The sequence below is a fragment of the Gymnoscopelus microlampas genome (genome assembly GCF_963454915.1).
Source record: "Gymnoscopelus microlampas genome assembly, chromosome: 19".
Classification (NCBI taxonomy): domain Eukaryota; kingdom Metazoa; phylum Chordata; class Actinopteri; order Myctophiformes; family Myctophidae; genus Gymnoscopelus; species Gymnoscopelus microlampas.
The window spans coordinates 24,477,597-24,491,468 of record NC_139956.1 but is presented as its reverse complement, the minus strand read 5'-3'; the positions used below and the strand labels follow the sequence as shown (position 1 = coordinate 24,491,468).

Below are 13,872 nucleotides of genomic sequence, written 5' to 3'. Positions count from 1 at the left end.
TTATTTAGTCACCAGCTCTTGTTAACCCTTTTCGTTGGCTAAAGATTTTTACAATCCACAGAAAGAAGAAATTCAAATAGCAAAAATAGCTCACATTGCATGGCAACGCATTGTGAGTTATTTGTGCTGCTTTTGGTTTGTGTGACACTATGATGTAGAGTAGAGTAGAGCATTAATTCACAAAAAAAATGTAAAAGCTGAAATATGGAGATACAGGGTTTCTGTCTGACAGCAACAATTTGCTGCTTAGCGACTGCATTCTGACAGGAGGGATGGTGGGTCGGCTGATTAACTCTTTGACTGCGGTTGACTCGATAACGCGTAAATTGCTAGTTTGTCCAGTTGGCCGGCGACGCGTTAGACGCGTTGGACGCGCGTTCATTGTTTAATCTCTGATTGCGCTATGCTGCTTATTTTTCAATCTAGGTTTCGAGTTCCACTTACTTCACCCACACCTGCATCCGGTTTTATGACGCAGATTCCGTTTCCGGTTTTCATTTTTTTCCCCTGGTCATTTTCGGCCAGAATAGGGAAACACACGTTTTTTCACACGGTATAAAAAACGAACGGACAGGTCAACTTCTATAATCTATAGTCTGGGTGACGAACAGTCATCACCGTCGTATATCACATAATTTTTTATCACGTAATTTTGGCTGATCGGAGAATCTGAGAACACGTCACATCCGGCTTGACGTATTTGACTGGGTGTGGGGGGGGGGGGGGGCGAGTGAGTCAGCGAGCTGATCAAGCTGTCATTTGCTGCTCTCTAGTGGCAGATTTGTCGTATGTGTTTAAAACTGCACTCAGACGATTTATTTGAATGAAAAATTACTAAATAAAAAAATAAAAAAACACGAGCTTGTTGTAATATGCGTAGACAGTGACGGCCAAATTCCCAACACGTGGATTAAGGCTGAATTCATAATTCTATTGTTTTAAATCATTAGCTATTCCAATTTGAAAGGATCCCTGGCTAATAAGCCTTATATGCCTTGATACATTATAAGTGCACTCTATAACAAAAAATACAAATAATAAACCTCAAATATTTTGTTTATTCTAGAAATAGTTATAGTTAATAGCAACGGCCGTCGCAAGTTGATGATGTCATTTGTCAATGAGTGGTGCAGCCCTATGGAATGTATGGAATGCATGTGCTAATAAAAACATTTGAAATATTGTTTTGATGCTAATATTAACCTTAGGAAGTATTAAGTTGTTTTTTAGTTAGCGCATGCATTCACATTCCATAGGGCTGCACCACACATGGACAAATGACATCATCAACTTGCGACGGGCGTTGCCCCCCTTGAGTAAAAGACAGTAAAAATGAAAGAACTATTTCTAAAATGAATTAAATATTGAAGTGTTTACATTTCTTTATTTTTTTATTTTACAACTCTGGCGAGAGCAGGTTTGAAGAAATAAATATAATATACATACTGTCATATACACGCCATTTCCACACAATATGTTATTAGGTCCAATTACTAGCAAGCTGCTAGGAACACGGATGCTAATTATTTCCTCTTCATTTCTGACCTCATGTCACTGTCTTGAAAAACCACCTACACCGCCATTCAGGCAAGCATAGCTTTGAGATAGCGCAATTAATCCTATTCTTCAAGCAATTACCCAGTTAGGTAGTTAAAAGGGTGACTAGAGTGACATCTAATGTGAACGGATACGACAGCTAACGTTACTCATGTTCGGTTGATGCTGCTTTATGAGCTGAATCTAGCCGTGCGAGTAAGAATTGAAGCCTGTAAGCAAGTCTTTCAGAGAGACACCTAATTAGCCACATGAACCCTAGCGTCCCTATTCTGGGCATCCCGACACGTGGATTTCACACAAGTTCACAACGACGCATCGTAAACTTGTATATTAGCTATTTTCAGCGAAGAAATATGGTGTAGAGGGAAAACTGTATATAGTATTTAAGTGGTTAGTACAGAGCAGGAGTACAGGAGCAATTAGCTCAAGTTACGAGCCCCATGACATAGACAGCAGGGAAACTGTCTTTAACCCATTAAGACCTGAGGTCGATTCAACAAATGCCTTCTAAATCAGTCCGCGGCCAAATGATGTAATTTCCATAAAAAGTTGTCCCTTATCTGTTGCACTACCTTTAATCCATTTGTCTTGTATTAAATGCACACAGTAGATATTGTCCAATAATACCATGGTAGAGGACTTTTACCATGTTTATCCGTTTCCCAATTTTCTAAAAGGTGTCCCTATTCCCTTTGGCAATCAAGTTCTGTCTGCTACCAGACCGTAGCATTAGCTTTGGTTACTGTCTATAAATGCACAAACAACAGTGGTTCTAACAAACTAATATTTGTGTTGAACCATGGCACTATGTTGAAGCGCTTTAAAAACAGATTAAAATAAATCCAGGTATCAAGTCAATGGTTTTCGAAAGCCTTTTAAACAGATGGTGCAGTAGTTCTCTCACAGTTCTGAACTGGCACTTTAATTTACAGCAAATTAGTTTATTTATACACAGGAGGAGTAACATGGCCATTGATGTTTTGAGTGAGTTTTAAAGCTCTTGAACCCTTGGAACCCCCAACAATGATATCACTGGATACAGTGGGTTCTGTACAGGCACAGAACCCACTGTATCCAGTGATATCATTGTTGTTCTGATTTTTGCTCATTAGGATCTCTTGTCAAGCTGGCCAATTTGGCAGGAAGGTACTGTTAAACACATCTCTAATGTAAATAACCACGACCTTGATGCACGATTTAATAGTTGCTATAAAATATATTCTGTGCCAAAGACAATTAAGTCATGTTGATGATTCATCTTGCTCGTTTCATCCCGTGATTGTACACAAGGCAGGACTAGCCATTGCTATGGAAACCTCTCTTAACCACATGAACCCCAGCATCCCTATGCTGGGCATATCATAATAGGCAAACATTTGCTGAAAATAGCATATCTAAGTTCACAACGTGTAGTTGCAACGTGACAAGATTTGGTGTAGAGGGAAAAGAGATGTGCTGTAGAGGGGAAAAGATTTGGTGTAGAGGGAAAGGAGTGGACCAATCATAGAGCCCTGAGCCCTGGGGGATCCCGGTCAACTAATAAGAATGCAGGGTTTAAGTGGTTAATGGCATGGAAAACGTTACTCAGCAGTTCAACCATGGCAACTCATGTCACAGAAGGAGAAATTCTAACCTGACATTAAGGATATCCTGGAGTGAAGCTGAACACAATACACAACTCTTCCATTGTTGGTTGAAGGAAAAATGGAAGAATGCTGTCGGTATTAATGTCTGACATTGTGCAACTATAATTGCCTTGAAAACATCCACAGCACTTCCATGAATGCAGTGTACACAGCACTCTTTTGTTTAAAAGATAACTAATGAGAGACCAATTATGGTGAAAATACATTGTTTACTGTTAGCCTCTGAAATATGTGGACCGATTCAAGTGACATCTACAGTATTCGGGCTGTCAAAGAAAATAAAAATAAGTCACAGTGTTTGTGATAAACTCCACACATGCTTTGAAAATTCCAACAGTTCAGCTCAGCCAAGGCATCCGGGACTGAAGAAGCAAAAGGGTGCCTAGCGGCCGCCACCGAAAGCAACCTTGGACAAACAAATGGTTGTGTGGGAGGATGGATTGATGGATGGATCTACAGCTCTGGAGCAGACTCAACCTTGGTGATGGAAACAACAGCGAGGACTCTGCAATGTCCCCTGTTCAATCACAAGTCGAGACGCCAGGCGGTTACAGTGATCTCGTGTTGTCGCATGTGTCCATGGGCAGACGTAGGTTTCACTTCTACATTGGGTGGGGGTGGGAGGCACTGTACGGTACCACAGCCAACCAAACGTGCAACCTCCTGGGGTTGTGTAATGGCCGTCGCCCCCTCTCTCGCTGCCATCACACTGGTCATTTTTATTTTCTTTGTCCACAGTATCAGATAGATTCAATGAGAAATCCAAATGCTTCCTACAGTACTAGGACTGGGCAATTAACCAAAAATACACTATATCAAAGCCGACATTTAGAACCTCTAACCAACTTATTCTTACTACTGTAGGTTAATCGAATAATTGATTAATAATATCTTTTTAAACTTCTTAAATATCAACGAAGCAACACAAAAAAATCCAATATATTATTTATAACTGACTAAATGGATTAGTCTTAATCCCTGTACTATACTTCTTTGTACAAATGGTGGCGAGCAAAAATAGCCAATCTAGCTTGTAAATCTGTTTTTCAACAATCGTTCATTGATCGTAATCGAGCCCAGAGTTTGAAATAATCGTGACATTGATTTGAAGTCATATTGGCCGCCGGTCATTAAATGGCAATGCCACCCATTCCTGGTCAATTACCTTTTCTGTGTAATAGATCATGTTTGTACACATGGCACACAGCAACGTCGCTGACTTGCGGAGTGTTTTTGTGTGCCATTGTGGATCGTAGTTTTCATTGGCTCGGGAAAAAGTAACAACCAACTCCAACATTAACCTGTACTTATAATAGTTTGTATTTGTTGATGACATGTATTATTATGTGAAATGTTATGCTATGTTGATTTTTTTGTGTTATCCTTTTAGCCTTAATGTCTGACTGTACCACGTGCTGTTTACATTTCGGACAAATACAGTATTCAATCAATCAATCAATCCAAAAAACAGAGTAGGGGTGCAACAGTTAATCGAAGTAAACAAAAAGTCGATAACCTAATAAGATAATCGCTTAATAATCTATCCTTTTTTTTGCATGTCATTATAGGCAAAAAAATGCAGTAACTTTCAAAGTGAAAATATCAGATCTACAAGGTCACACGGTTGTGGGCTTGTAGATCGGATATTTTCAATTTTTTTTGTTGTGCTACAAAGTATAAAATAGGCCGGAAGTGGTTAACCGATGTGTTGATGTGTAAAAAAGTGTACAATAATTTATTTTTAAACGCAATTCTCAATTATTTGATTAATTGAGAAGATTGCTAAGAAAATAATGGACAGTTGCAGCCCTAGATCAGAGCTTCTACTGGAGGTCAACAATCCTCACACTTCCTCTTGAATTGTACATTAGTAGAATAAGTTCAAAAATAGCAGATGTATATCTTTTGAATAGCCAATGCAAAAATCTAAAATGACACAGATGCTTTCCCAGTTTTAATGCTATTGCATGCTATTATTTAGGGGCAATGATTCAATGCCCTCTCGAAGTAAATGTATGCCTAATGCATGCGTCTGATGTTTGTGCAAACCAAAACACAAACACTAGAACGCTCACGCTAAAAGGCAATGGCTCAAGACAGCATGCATCACTGCATGTATACAGTACAAACACACACTCTCTCTCTACACACGGACACTTTCCCTCAATTTTCACTCATTCTCTCTCCCTTTGTCTCTCGTCTCTCTCGCTCCCTCACGACCTGACACACACACACACACACACACAGAAACAAAAAGCCCACATAAGGAGAGCAGGTGGGAGTACATTATATGGAGTGAGATACAATGTGTTCTGTTGCTGCTGGAGTGATCTCCCTGAGCTGCAGCGAGAGTGAGGGGGCGCCGACCATTACACAATTGGGCTTCAGACAGCCTACACACAGGCCACTCCAAATGGACAGGCTCTCGGAGCAGAGAGGAGTCTGGGGGAGAGGGGGGCTAGGGGGAGCACCGCGTGTCTGCCTTTCGACGGAGCAGACGATGAACATGACACCAATCGAGAAGTACAAAAGGAAAAGCGAAAATATTTCTTTGCAAAAAAGGTGCAGAGATTGCAAGTCTGTTGAGATGTCTGATGGTGGGGTTCACCGGTAAGTGAACAGTGCTGACCTCAAAACCACAACTCTGGTCTCCAGCCAGAACCGGAGCTTTAATTAACAGGACTTGAATGGCGACTTGACTTTAGCATTCTCCTCTAAAAGACTCATCTGAATTCTGTCTGAGATGTTTAATATATAATCCCTGCTAACCCCTACAGCCGGTTATCTGGGAGGATGGAGACTAGCAGGTTTCTCCTCCATTTGGGGCTGGGAAATTAATCTAAATGATATAAAAACCTATATTTAGAACCAATAACCAACTTCATCTTGCTCATGTAGGTTAATCGAATAATCAAGAGGCAGTTTTTTTTTTTTTATATTTGTCCTATATATCAACGAATCAACACAAAAAAATATCTTAAGGTTGTTTATGATCAACTAAATTGATTAGTCTGAATCTGATTAACCACTTAGACAGATTATGAAAGGCTAGATGGGTGAAAAGTTAGAGGAAATACCAACAAAGTGTGGGCCACCACAAAGTCACCTCAACAGTTTCAACATGCCTTGGCAAGTTGGCATACACACTGTACAAGTGTCTGGAACTCTACTGGAGGGATGGAACACCATTCTAAGAAAAGATGTTCCCTGATTTGATGTTTTGATGGGGATGATAGGGAGCGCTGTCAAACACATCGGGCCTATAGTACATCTCCCACCAAAATCGGTAACGCTCAGCCAGTGCCATGGCAGTCAACCCATTCGATTTGAAGACATTTTGACCAAATAGTTGCACAAGAGGAAAGCCCATGGGTTCACTAAAATTAGTCGGGGCCAAAGTGTTGGACAGATCGAAGGTCCTACCAACATCCATAGCCATCCTTATAGCACCACTAGCAGGGATCATAATTCCATATACAACATCATATCCTTTATTTAATCAGGTTGAAAGTACTCAATGAGATTAAAATCTCTTTTCCAAGAGTGAACTGGCCAAGACGCAACATGAAACACTATTACAACAACAAACAAACAATACACAATGTCCAGTTAAAGAGGAAAACAGGACCAGGAACTAAAATGGTTACTAACATCACCAGGTGATAACCTTACACGATGACAAGATGACCTTATGCATCACAGGCAGCTGGAACAATGCAGATTCAATCATGAACAAGTGTGCCTTCTTCAAATGCCCTTTTCTCTGTGGTTACACTGTGTACAATACCGTCCAAGAAACGGCATCGTTCTACTGAAGCCTAATCTAATATCAGTGTCTTTTCACCATGCATGCAGGCTCTCCTCAGACTTGTTTTGGTTTAGTTTTCCAGCTAAAGCCTGATTTATACTTAGTTGCACGCTGGTGTTGCATGCCGTGAATAGCAGATCTACAAGCTCACAACGCGTCACATTCGTGACTCGTTGTGAGCTTGTAGATCTGCTATTTGCTGAGCACGACACCGACACGCAACTAAGTATAACTGAGGCTTTAGCTGACCCAAAACAGCGACAACAACATTGGCAGGAGTAAAAGAAACGACATGTCTCGTAGTAGCATTTTTTTAATGTATTGTTTGCTCTGCCAACAGCCAACTTGTGCGAGGGCCATGGGAGCAGCTTGCACTCCCTGGCCTTAGCCTAGCTCCTCCTGTAACAACACCCCGCCACCCACCCACCCACCCCCCCCCTCCATGAAACCCCCACCTGCCATCTGGCTCGACCAGGAAGTGACTGTGTGTCTGTGTACAGGGAGGGTTCCGTGTTGTTGTGATATCGCTGGCGCGTTGTTCTGGTCTCCTGCGTCCGTAATAAATATTTAGGCCCGAAATGTGCTGACTGTGTATTACATACTGATTGCAGGGCGGGTGTGATCAAGGGGAGAGGGAGGAAGAGAGAGAGAGAGAGAGATGGTGAGGAGAGAATTGGAGAGAGAGAGACGGAGAGACAGGGTGAGGATTTGCATACAACAGATAGGCAAATATGGCGTGTGCGGGGGTGTGGGCGGCTGGTGAGATTCTTGTTGAACAGAACTGCTGAGTGGGAGAGAGGACGAAACAGAGGCGTTGCGTGGGTGGGATCATCAGTGACTCACTGCAGTGCATGCACACAAACACACACTTACACTGGATGATCGTAAGTGTACTGTCTACACTCTAAAACTAATCGAATTAATTGATTATCGATAATTTAACAAAACAATTGATTAATAATCAATCCCTATTTTGGGCATATCACTATAGGCGAAAAGGTTCAAATTTCAAAAGCGTATTAATATTCACAAAAATCACAAACATTTTGAAAATAGATGATCTACAAGTGCACATCGCGTCACAATGCGATTGCATTGTGAGCTTGCAGATCAGCTATTTTCACTATTTTTGCATGACACCGCTGTGGAACGAAGTATTAAATAGGGTTTAAGTGGTTAATCAACTCATTGATATATAAAACACCTAAAAAATATAATTAAAAAACTTGCTTCTCGGTTATTTGATTAATCAAATCGATGGAATAAACACTAATAAAATAATCGATAGTTGCAGCCCTAGTGAACTGACGTGAAGGTTTCATCCTGCAGAACACAACACATCTCCAACACCTAACGTGGTATATACAATACTTTTATTACAAATATTACATATATTCTATAATACCAGAGTCAATCAGACACACAATGGCACCACCTCCAAAGTCCTCAATAAACTCCAATACGTTCAGAATTCAGCTGCCCACCTGCTCACCAGTACCCGCTCCAGAGACCACATTACACCCGTCCTCCATGACCTACACTGGCTTCCTGTCAAACAAAGAATCCACTACAAAACCCTGCTCACCACCTACAAGGCACTGAATAATCTGGCTCTGGCTTCCCTCTATCTCTCTGACCGCTTCCACCATTATGTCCCCTCCCGTTCCCTCAGGTCCAGTGAAGCCAACAGCCTGGAGGTCCCCAAGACCAAGCACCGAACCTGGGGTGACAGGGCTTTCTCTGTTGCTGCCCCCTCCCTCTGGAACGCACTCCACAACCATACTAAAGACTCCCTCCCTTGCTAAAAACCCACCATTCTAAGATAGCTTTTCCCGGCTGAGGTTGTGTTGAGATGTCTCTCAAGCCAGGCTTAACCTTTTATCGATTTTAATCTGGCAGTTAATTTTTTATTGTTTTTGTTTTTTCTTAATAAAGTTGGTTACTTCCTTTTCTTTTATGTAAAGCGACTTTGGGTACTTAGAAAAGCGATATATAAATCTGAGCTTTATTATTAATCAAAGTAATCAATTTAATCAACTATAAAAAATTACCAATAATCTCCAATTTAATAAAAATCTATTAATAATCGATCTACAAGCTCAAAACACATTGTGATACGTTGTTAGCTTGTAGATCTGCTATTTTCACTATTATTACACGGCAATGTTGTACAACTCAGCTTCCGATTATTTGATTAATAAAAAAAGTAATCGATAGAATAATCGCCAAGAAAAGAATCGACGGTTAAAGCCCTACTATCTACATCTAATTTATGTATGTCTCTAATGTGTGTACATGTGCCAGGTGTTTCTCCAATCAATTATACTGTCTTGTTTTTCTGCGTGTCGACCACTGAAATCTCGCAGGTCATTCCGGGTGCCGTAAAGGTCAAAACACTGCTAATTTTGGGGAGACTTCAGCATGAGAGATAAAAATAGCCTGACATTACCACCCAGTGAAGACGGCGAAGATTGAAGACTCAACTGCCCCCGCCTTCCGAGCCTCATCGCGAAACTTCAACCTCCATATTGATTAGAGTTGTTCCGATACCAATAACAGTATCGGAAAAGCTCCCGATACTGCTTAAAATGCTGATATCGGCGAGTATGAAAGGTCTATGCCATTCCGATAACAATGTATCACATGATGATTTTTCATGTCATATTTTGAGTGCCTCAGTTGATGTTGCATGACTGTACTATTTACATTATTATTTTACTAACTTGTAGCTGCACTTTAACCCATTAAGACCTGGAACTGTGTCATTTTTAGATTTGAGCTAAAAAGCATTATTTTACACTTTGGGCTATTAAAAAATAGCAGATATACAAGCTCATAGCGCGGCACCGAGTGCCGCGCAATGAGCTTGTAGATCTGAAAATTCGTGAAAATGTGTGCAAATCTTTGAATATATATATATTTTTAAAGCGAACATTTTGAACTCAAATCTTTGCTTCTGGGGGTCGCTGGAACCAAATATTTTGATGGGGGTCCGCGGCCAAATACATATCATGTTGGGGGTCCTTGACATGAAAAGGATTGAGCACCACTGATATAGAAACATATGTTTTTCAGAAAACTGTTGAAATTTAGGAGACACATAGAATCGGCTTCAGGTCTCAATGGGTTAACAATTATAGATGGCACCGTGGAACTGTAAGGGTCCATTTGGAACCCCCTCAAGGAACCCAGATAGTCCCAGGACCACAATTTGAGAACCACTGTCCTAGATTTGTTTAAATTACACACTGGTATCGGTACATCTTGACATACATAATTGATACAATAAGCCCCTTCTCATTGTAATCACAAGATGGGGGCCATGCATGCACTCACTCAAGCCACTAAGGATGAAAGAGCCTGCCGAAAAATATACGTCTATTATTTGAGAACGATCTCCGTTAGGAGACGTTTGGTTACCATAGTTCCACCGAGAGTCTCTCTCTCTGCCTCTGATTGTGTGAGGACTTCAAAGTCCTCTTTGTGATGAGGCTCATCACAAAGTCTGATGGGACTTACCAGGCACTTGACCAGCTAGACGGACAACAAACGATGCTTTTTAGGGCCATGCATATGCATCAATCCACCTCCTTACTGCTCCCACTGTACTCGCAAAGGGAGACGGGAATCAGCTCCATTTAACCCATTAAGACCGGGAAAGCATCTGTCACTTTAGATTTTAACCAATTTAACCATTACAATCTACTTTGGCTATTCAAAAATAGCAGATCTACAAGCTCAAAGCCTGTGAATGATCCAAGCACCACCGAATAAGTCTACAGCCAGAAATCACGTGATCACAACAACAAAAAGCATGTTAAAGGATTCACAAAATAAAAAATTCTCGGCTTTCTGTCGTTTTTCTGCTTGTTTTAAAAAAAACAAGCCACATTCAAACGGCCATAGCTCTGGAATGGAGGATCACGGCCGGACAAAATGTATTTTTCCGATTATACCGGAACACCGTGCGTGTAATGAGCCGATCTCCGCGAGGAAGGAGGTCACCGGAGAATATTCCATGATTTTTGAAAAGGTACAGTAAAATCACCAAGTGGTCGGTAGACGGATGAATTAATTAATTAATTCCTGGCAGTGAATGAGTTAATGTCACCTAAAGCCACCTTGGCGAGTCGATGTCAAGCGAGCTCGTTAGTTTTTGACAAGCTGGCGTCGACCCTCTACGCTTGTTAAAACATATTGCCATGGCACAGCCACCAGGCCCACGCAAAGCCTCAAGGTGCACTGAGTCACCTGTTGAGTTGTAATATCACATCTGAACACACATCGCCCTCCCGGGAAGGTATTACCATCTCTGCAATTAGTACAAGGGTGCTGTCTCGCTTATCTGGCAATATAACAAATGTTCTCTTACGAGAGTAATGTATAACCAAACAACAAACACTAAGTGAGTTTTTAAGTAGTGTGCATAAAGGTCTCATTGTCAATATCCACGTGTTGTACCTGCTAGTCACTGCTGATTGCAAAATAAGGGGACGAGGCACCAGAGCATCCCTTGGCCCAGACAGACGGCTATGCCATGGTATTATTAGTTGTTGGTTGGTTCGGTTGTTAGGGTGAAATCACAACCAGTCGGCAGACGCGGATACGTATACAGTTGCATGGCCGTTCTCATGATTTTTTTCTGCTGGGTTGGTCAATAGATCTGAATTTGCACATGGGCAATGACCATTGGTATACGCTAGGGCTGTCAACAAATATTCCATATATGAACCTATAGTTGAATATTGAAAAGACATGAATGTTCGAATGAGAAAATTCATAGTTCGAATTAATTACTATCTGTCTTGCAAGTTCACAAAGCCACCTGTTTGCAGCCTGCAAGCTACACTTGCTGACTGCAGAGACACTGCTGCACTGAATGCACACGGGAATCACACAACATCACTTTAATCTATTCAAAATGAAAATGTAGGTCAAGCTGAAATACAGTTGGTAATGATGGATGGCAGATAAATTCACAACCAGGCTAGACGGTATAAGCGATCTAAAAACATACAAATACAAATTACATTTCTGTTTGACTTGGACTTAAGACAGGGCAGATATAACAAATAACGTAAATATATAAAGAAATTACTGACATATTTAATAATTTCATACTTTCTTTCATTTTTAAAATAGCTGAAATAGCCGATCTTCAAGCTCACAACGCGGCGCTCACAACGCGGCGCATTGCAGAAGTGATGTTGTGTGATTCCCGATCTACAAGCTCACCACACTGTTGTGAGCTTGTTATAGCTATTTTTGGCTAAAGTTCTCCTCAGAATAGGGACCCTAGGGTTAAAAAAAATCCTATCACACAAAGATTTGGCGGCCCCCCTATTTGTAACTCTGAGGACCCACCCTGTTGAAGACCCCTGGATTAGGCGATTATGTAATAATCAATTGTGACAGGAGGCCTACCTGTCACAGGTGCCTCGATGTCCAAAAGGTTCTTCTCTGCTCGTAAGATGGTGGCGCCCTCTCCGATGAGCCTGAGGGCGACCGCTTCGTCCACGCGGCCCTCCTTGGTTAGGTGGGCCTTCAGCACGTCCACCTTGGGCTTCCCCTCACTGTCAAACACCTCTTTGGCTGTGAGCCGATGGCTGGGTGGGAAGGGGACCGCTAGAGGAAAGAACAACAAACACAAGTTGTACTTTTAGTACAGTGGTTCTCAAAACGTCTTCATATCAAGGACCCCCCCCCCCCAAATGAACCCATTAACACCTGAGGCCGATTCTACAAAATGCCCTCTGAAATCAGTAGTTCCGCACACTTTCAAGATAAAATAAATAATAAATGTCCAGAAATAGCAGATGTACAAGCTCGTAAGTGTCACGCTGTGAGCTTGTATATCTGCTATTTTCTTTTTTAGGACTTGAATTTTATTTCCGTTTTCATACATTCTGTAATCACATATATCTGCTATTTTTGAATAGCCAAGGCAAAAAATCAAATGCACAGATGCTTTCCCGGCCACGGACCCCCCCCCCCCATCTGAAAATATTTAAATCATACAAGATTTGTGGTGTTAAAATGTTTACAATTCATTTGAACAATATTTTCAAATAGCCGATGTACTGTATATAGGTTTAAACTGGTTAAACAGATTTTGATGCTGCATTAACTGCATATTTCTGGGGACCCCATGGAACCGCCCTCAAGGATCCCACTTTGAGAAGCACTGGTTTAATATTTTTTGTAAAGCGCCGCTGAACTCACAGCATCTTTTAATCCTGATAGACTTGAAATAATGGTGATGTTTGAACAAGATGCCACAGTTCATTCCACATCAACGAGGAAATTGTGGTCAAGCTGTTTGATTTGCATAATACACTCCACGGGATCCACTCAACTCGGCGGTGCTCCCTCTCCTGCTTAGAGCCCGCCCGCTGTGAGCCTCCGCATTTATTTGATTTGCCGCGATGACCTGTCAGTTCATTTTGAACGTTAACAACAGATCCATAGTTGCTTGAGGTGCCAAGTATTCCAGACAACACTCTGGAGAACAGCGAGTTGGGGATAATGTGGTGGGGAATGGTTTGAGTCGGTCATTCCACAACTACCTGTGATAAACGGTACAAACTAGTGTCTTGCTAAATTAACCCATTAAGACCAGGAACGCATCTGTGTCATTTTTTTATTTCTTTGGCTATTCAAAAAAATGAAAGATATACAAGCTCACTCGGTGCCGCGCTATGAGCTTGTAGATCTGCTAATTTTTTTGAATCGTGAACATTTGTGCAAACTGCAAATCTTAGAATATTTTTTTTTTTTTAAGCGAACATTTTAACCCAAATCTTTACTTCTGGGGATTCTACAAACGTCTTCAGAATCCAAACAGTTTTTCTTTTTAAACTT

The 13,872-nt window shown here is 41.2% G+C and overlaps 1 protein-coding gene across 4 annotated transcripts in view; it reads right to left on the bottom strand.

Annotated features, from left to right (window-relative positions):
* Positions 1-13,872, bottom strand: part of LOC311034713 (protein phosphatase 3 catalytic subunit alpha) — a 96,513-nt gene that overhangs the window by 48,339 nt on the left and 34,302 nt on the right. For all 4 annotated transcript variants that reach the window (XM_084042672.1, XM_084042673.1, XM_084042674.1 and 1 more), the window contains exon 2: positions 12,436-12,636. In XM_084042672.1, coding sequence (XP_083898798.1) covers positions 12,436-12,636 — 201 coding nt within the window. The remainder of the gene's footprint in view (positions 1-12,435; positions 12,637-13,872) is intronic.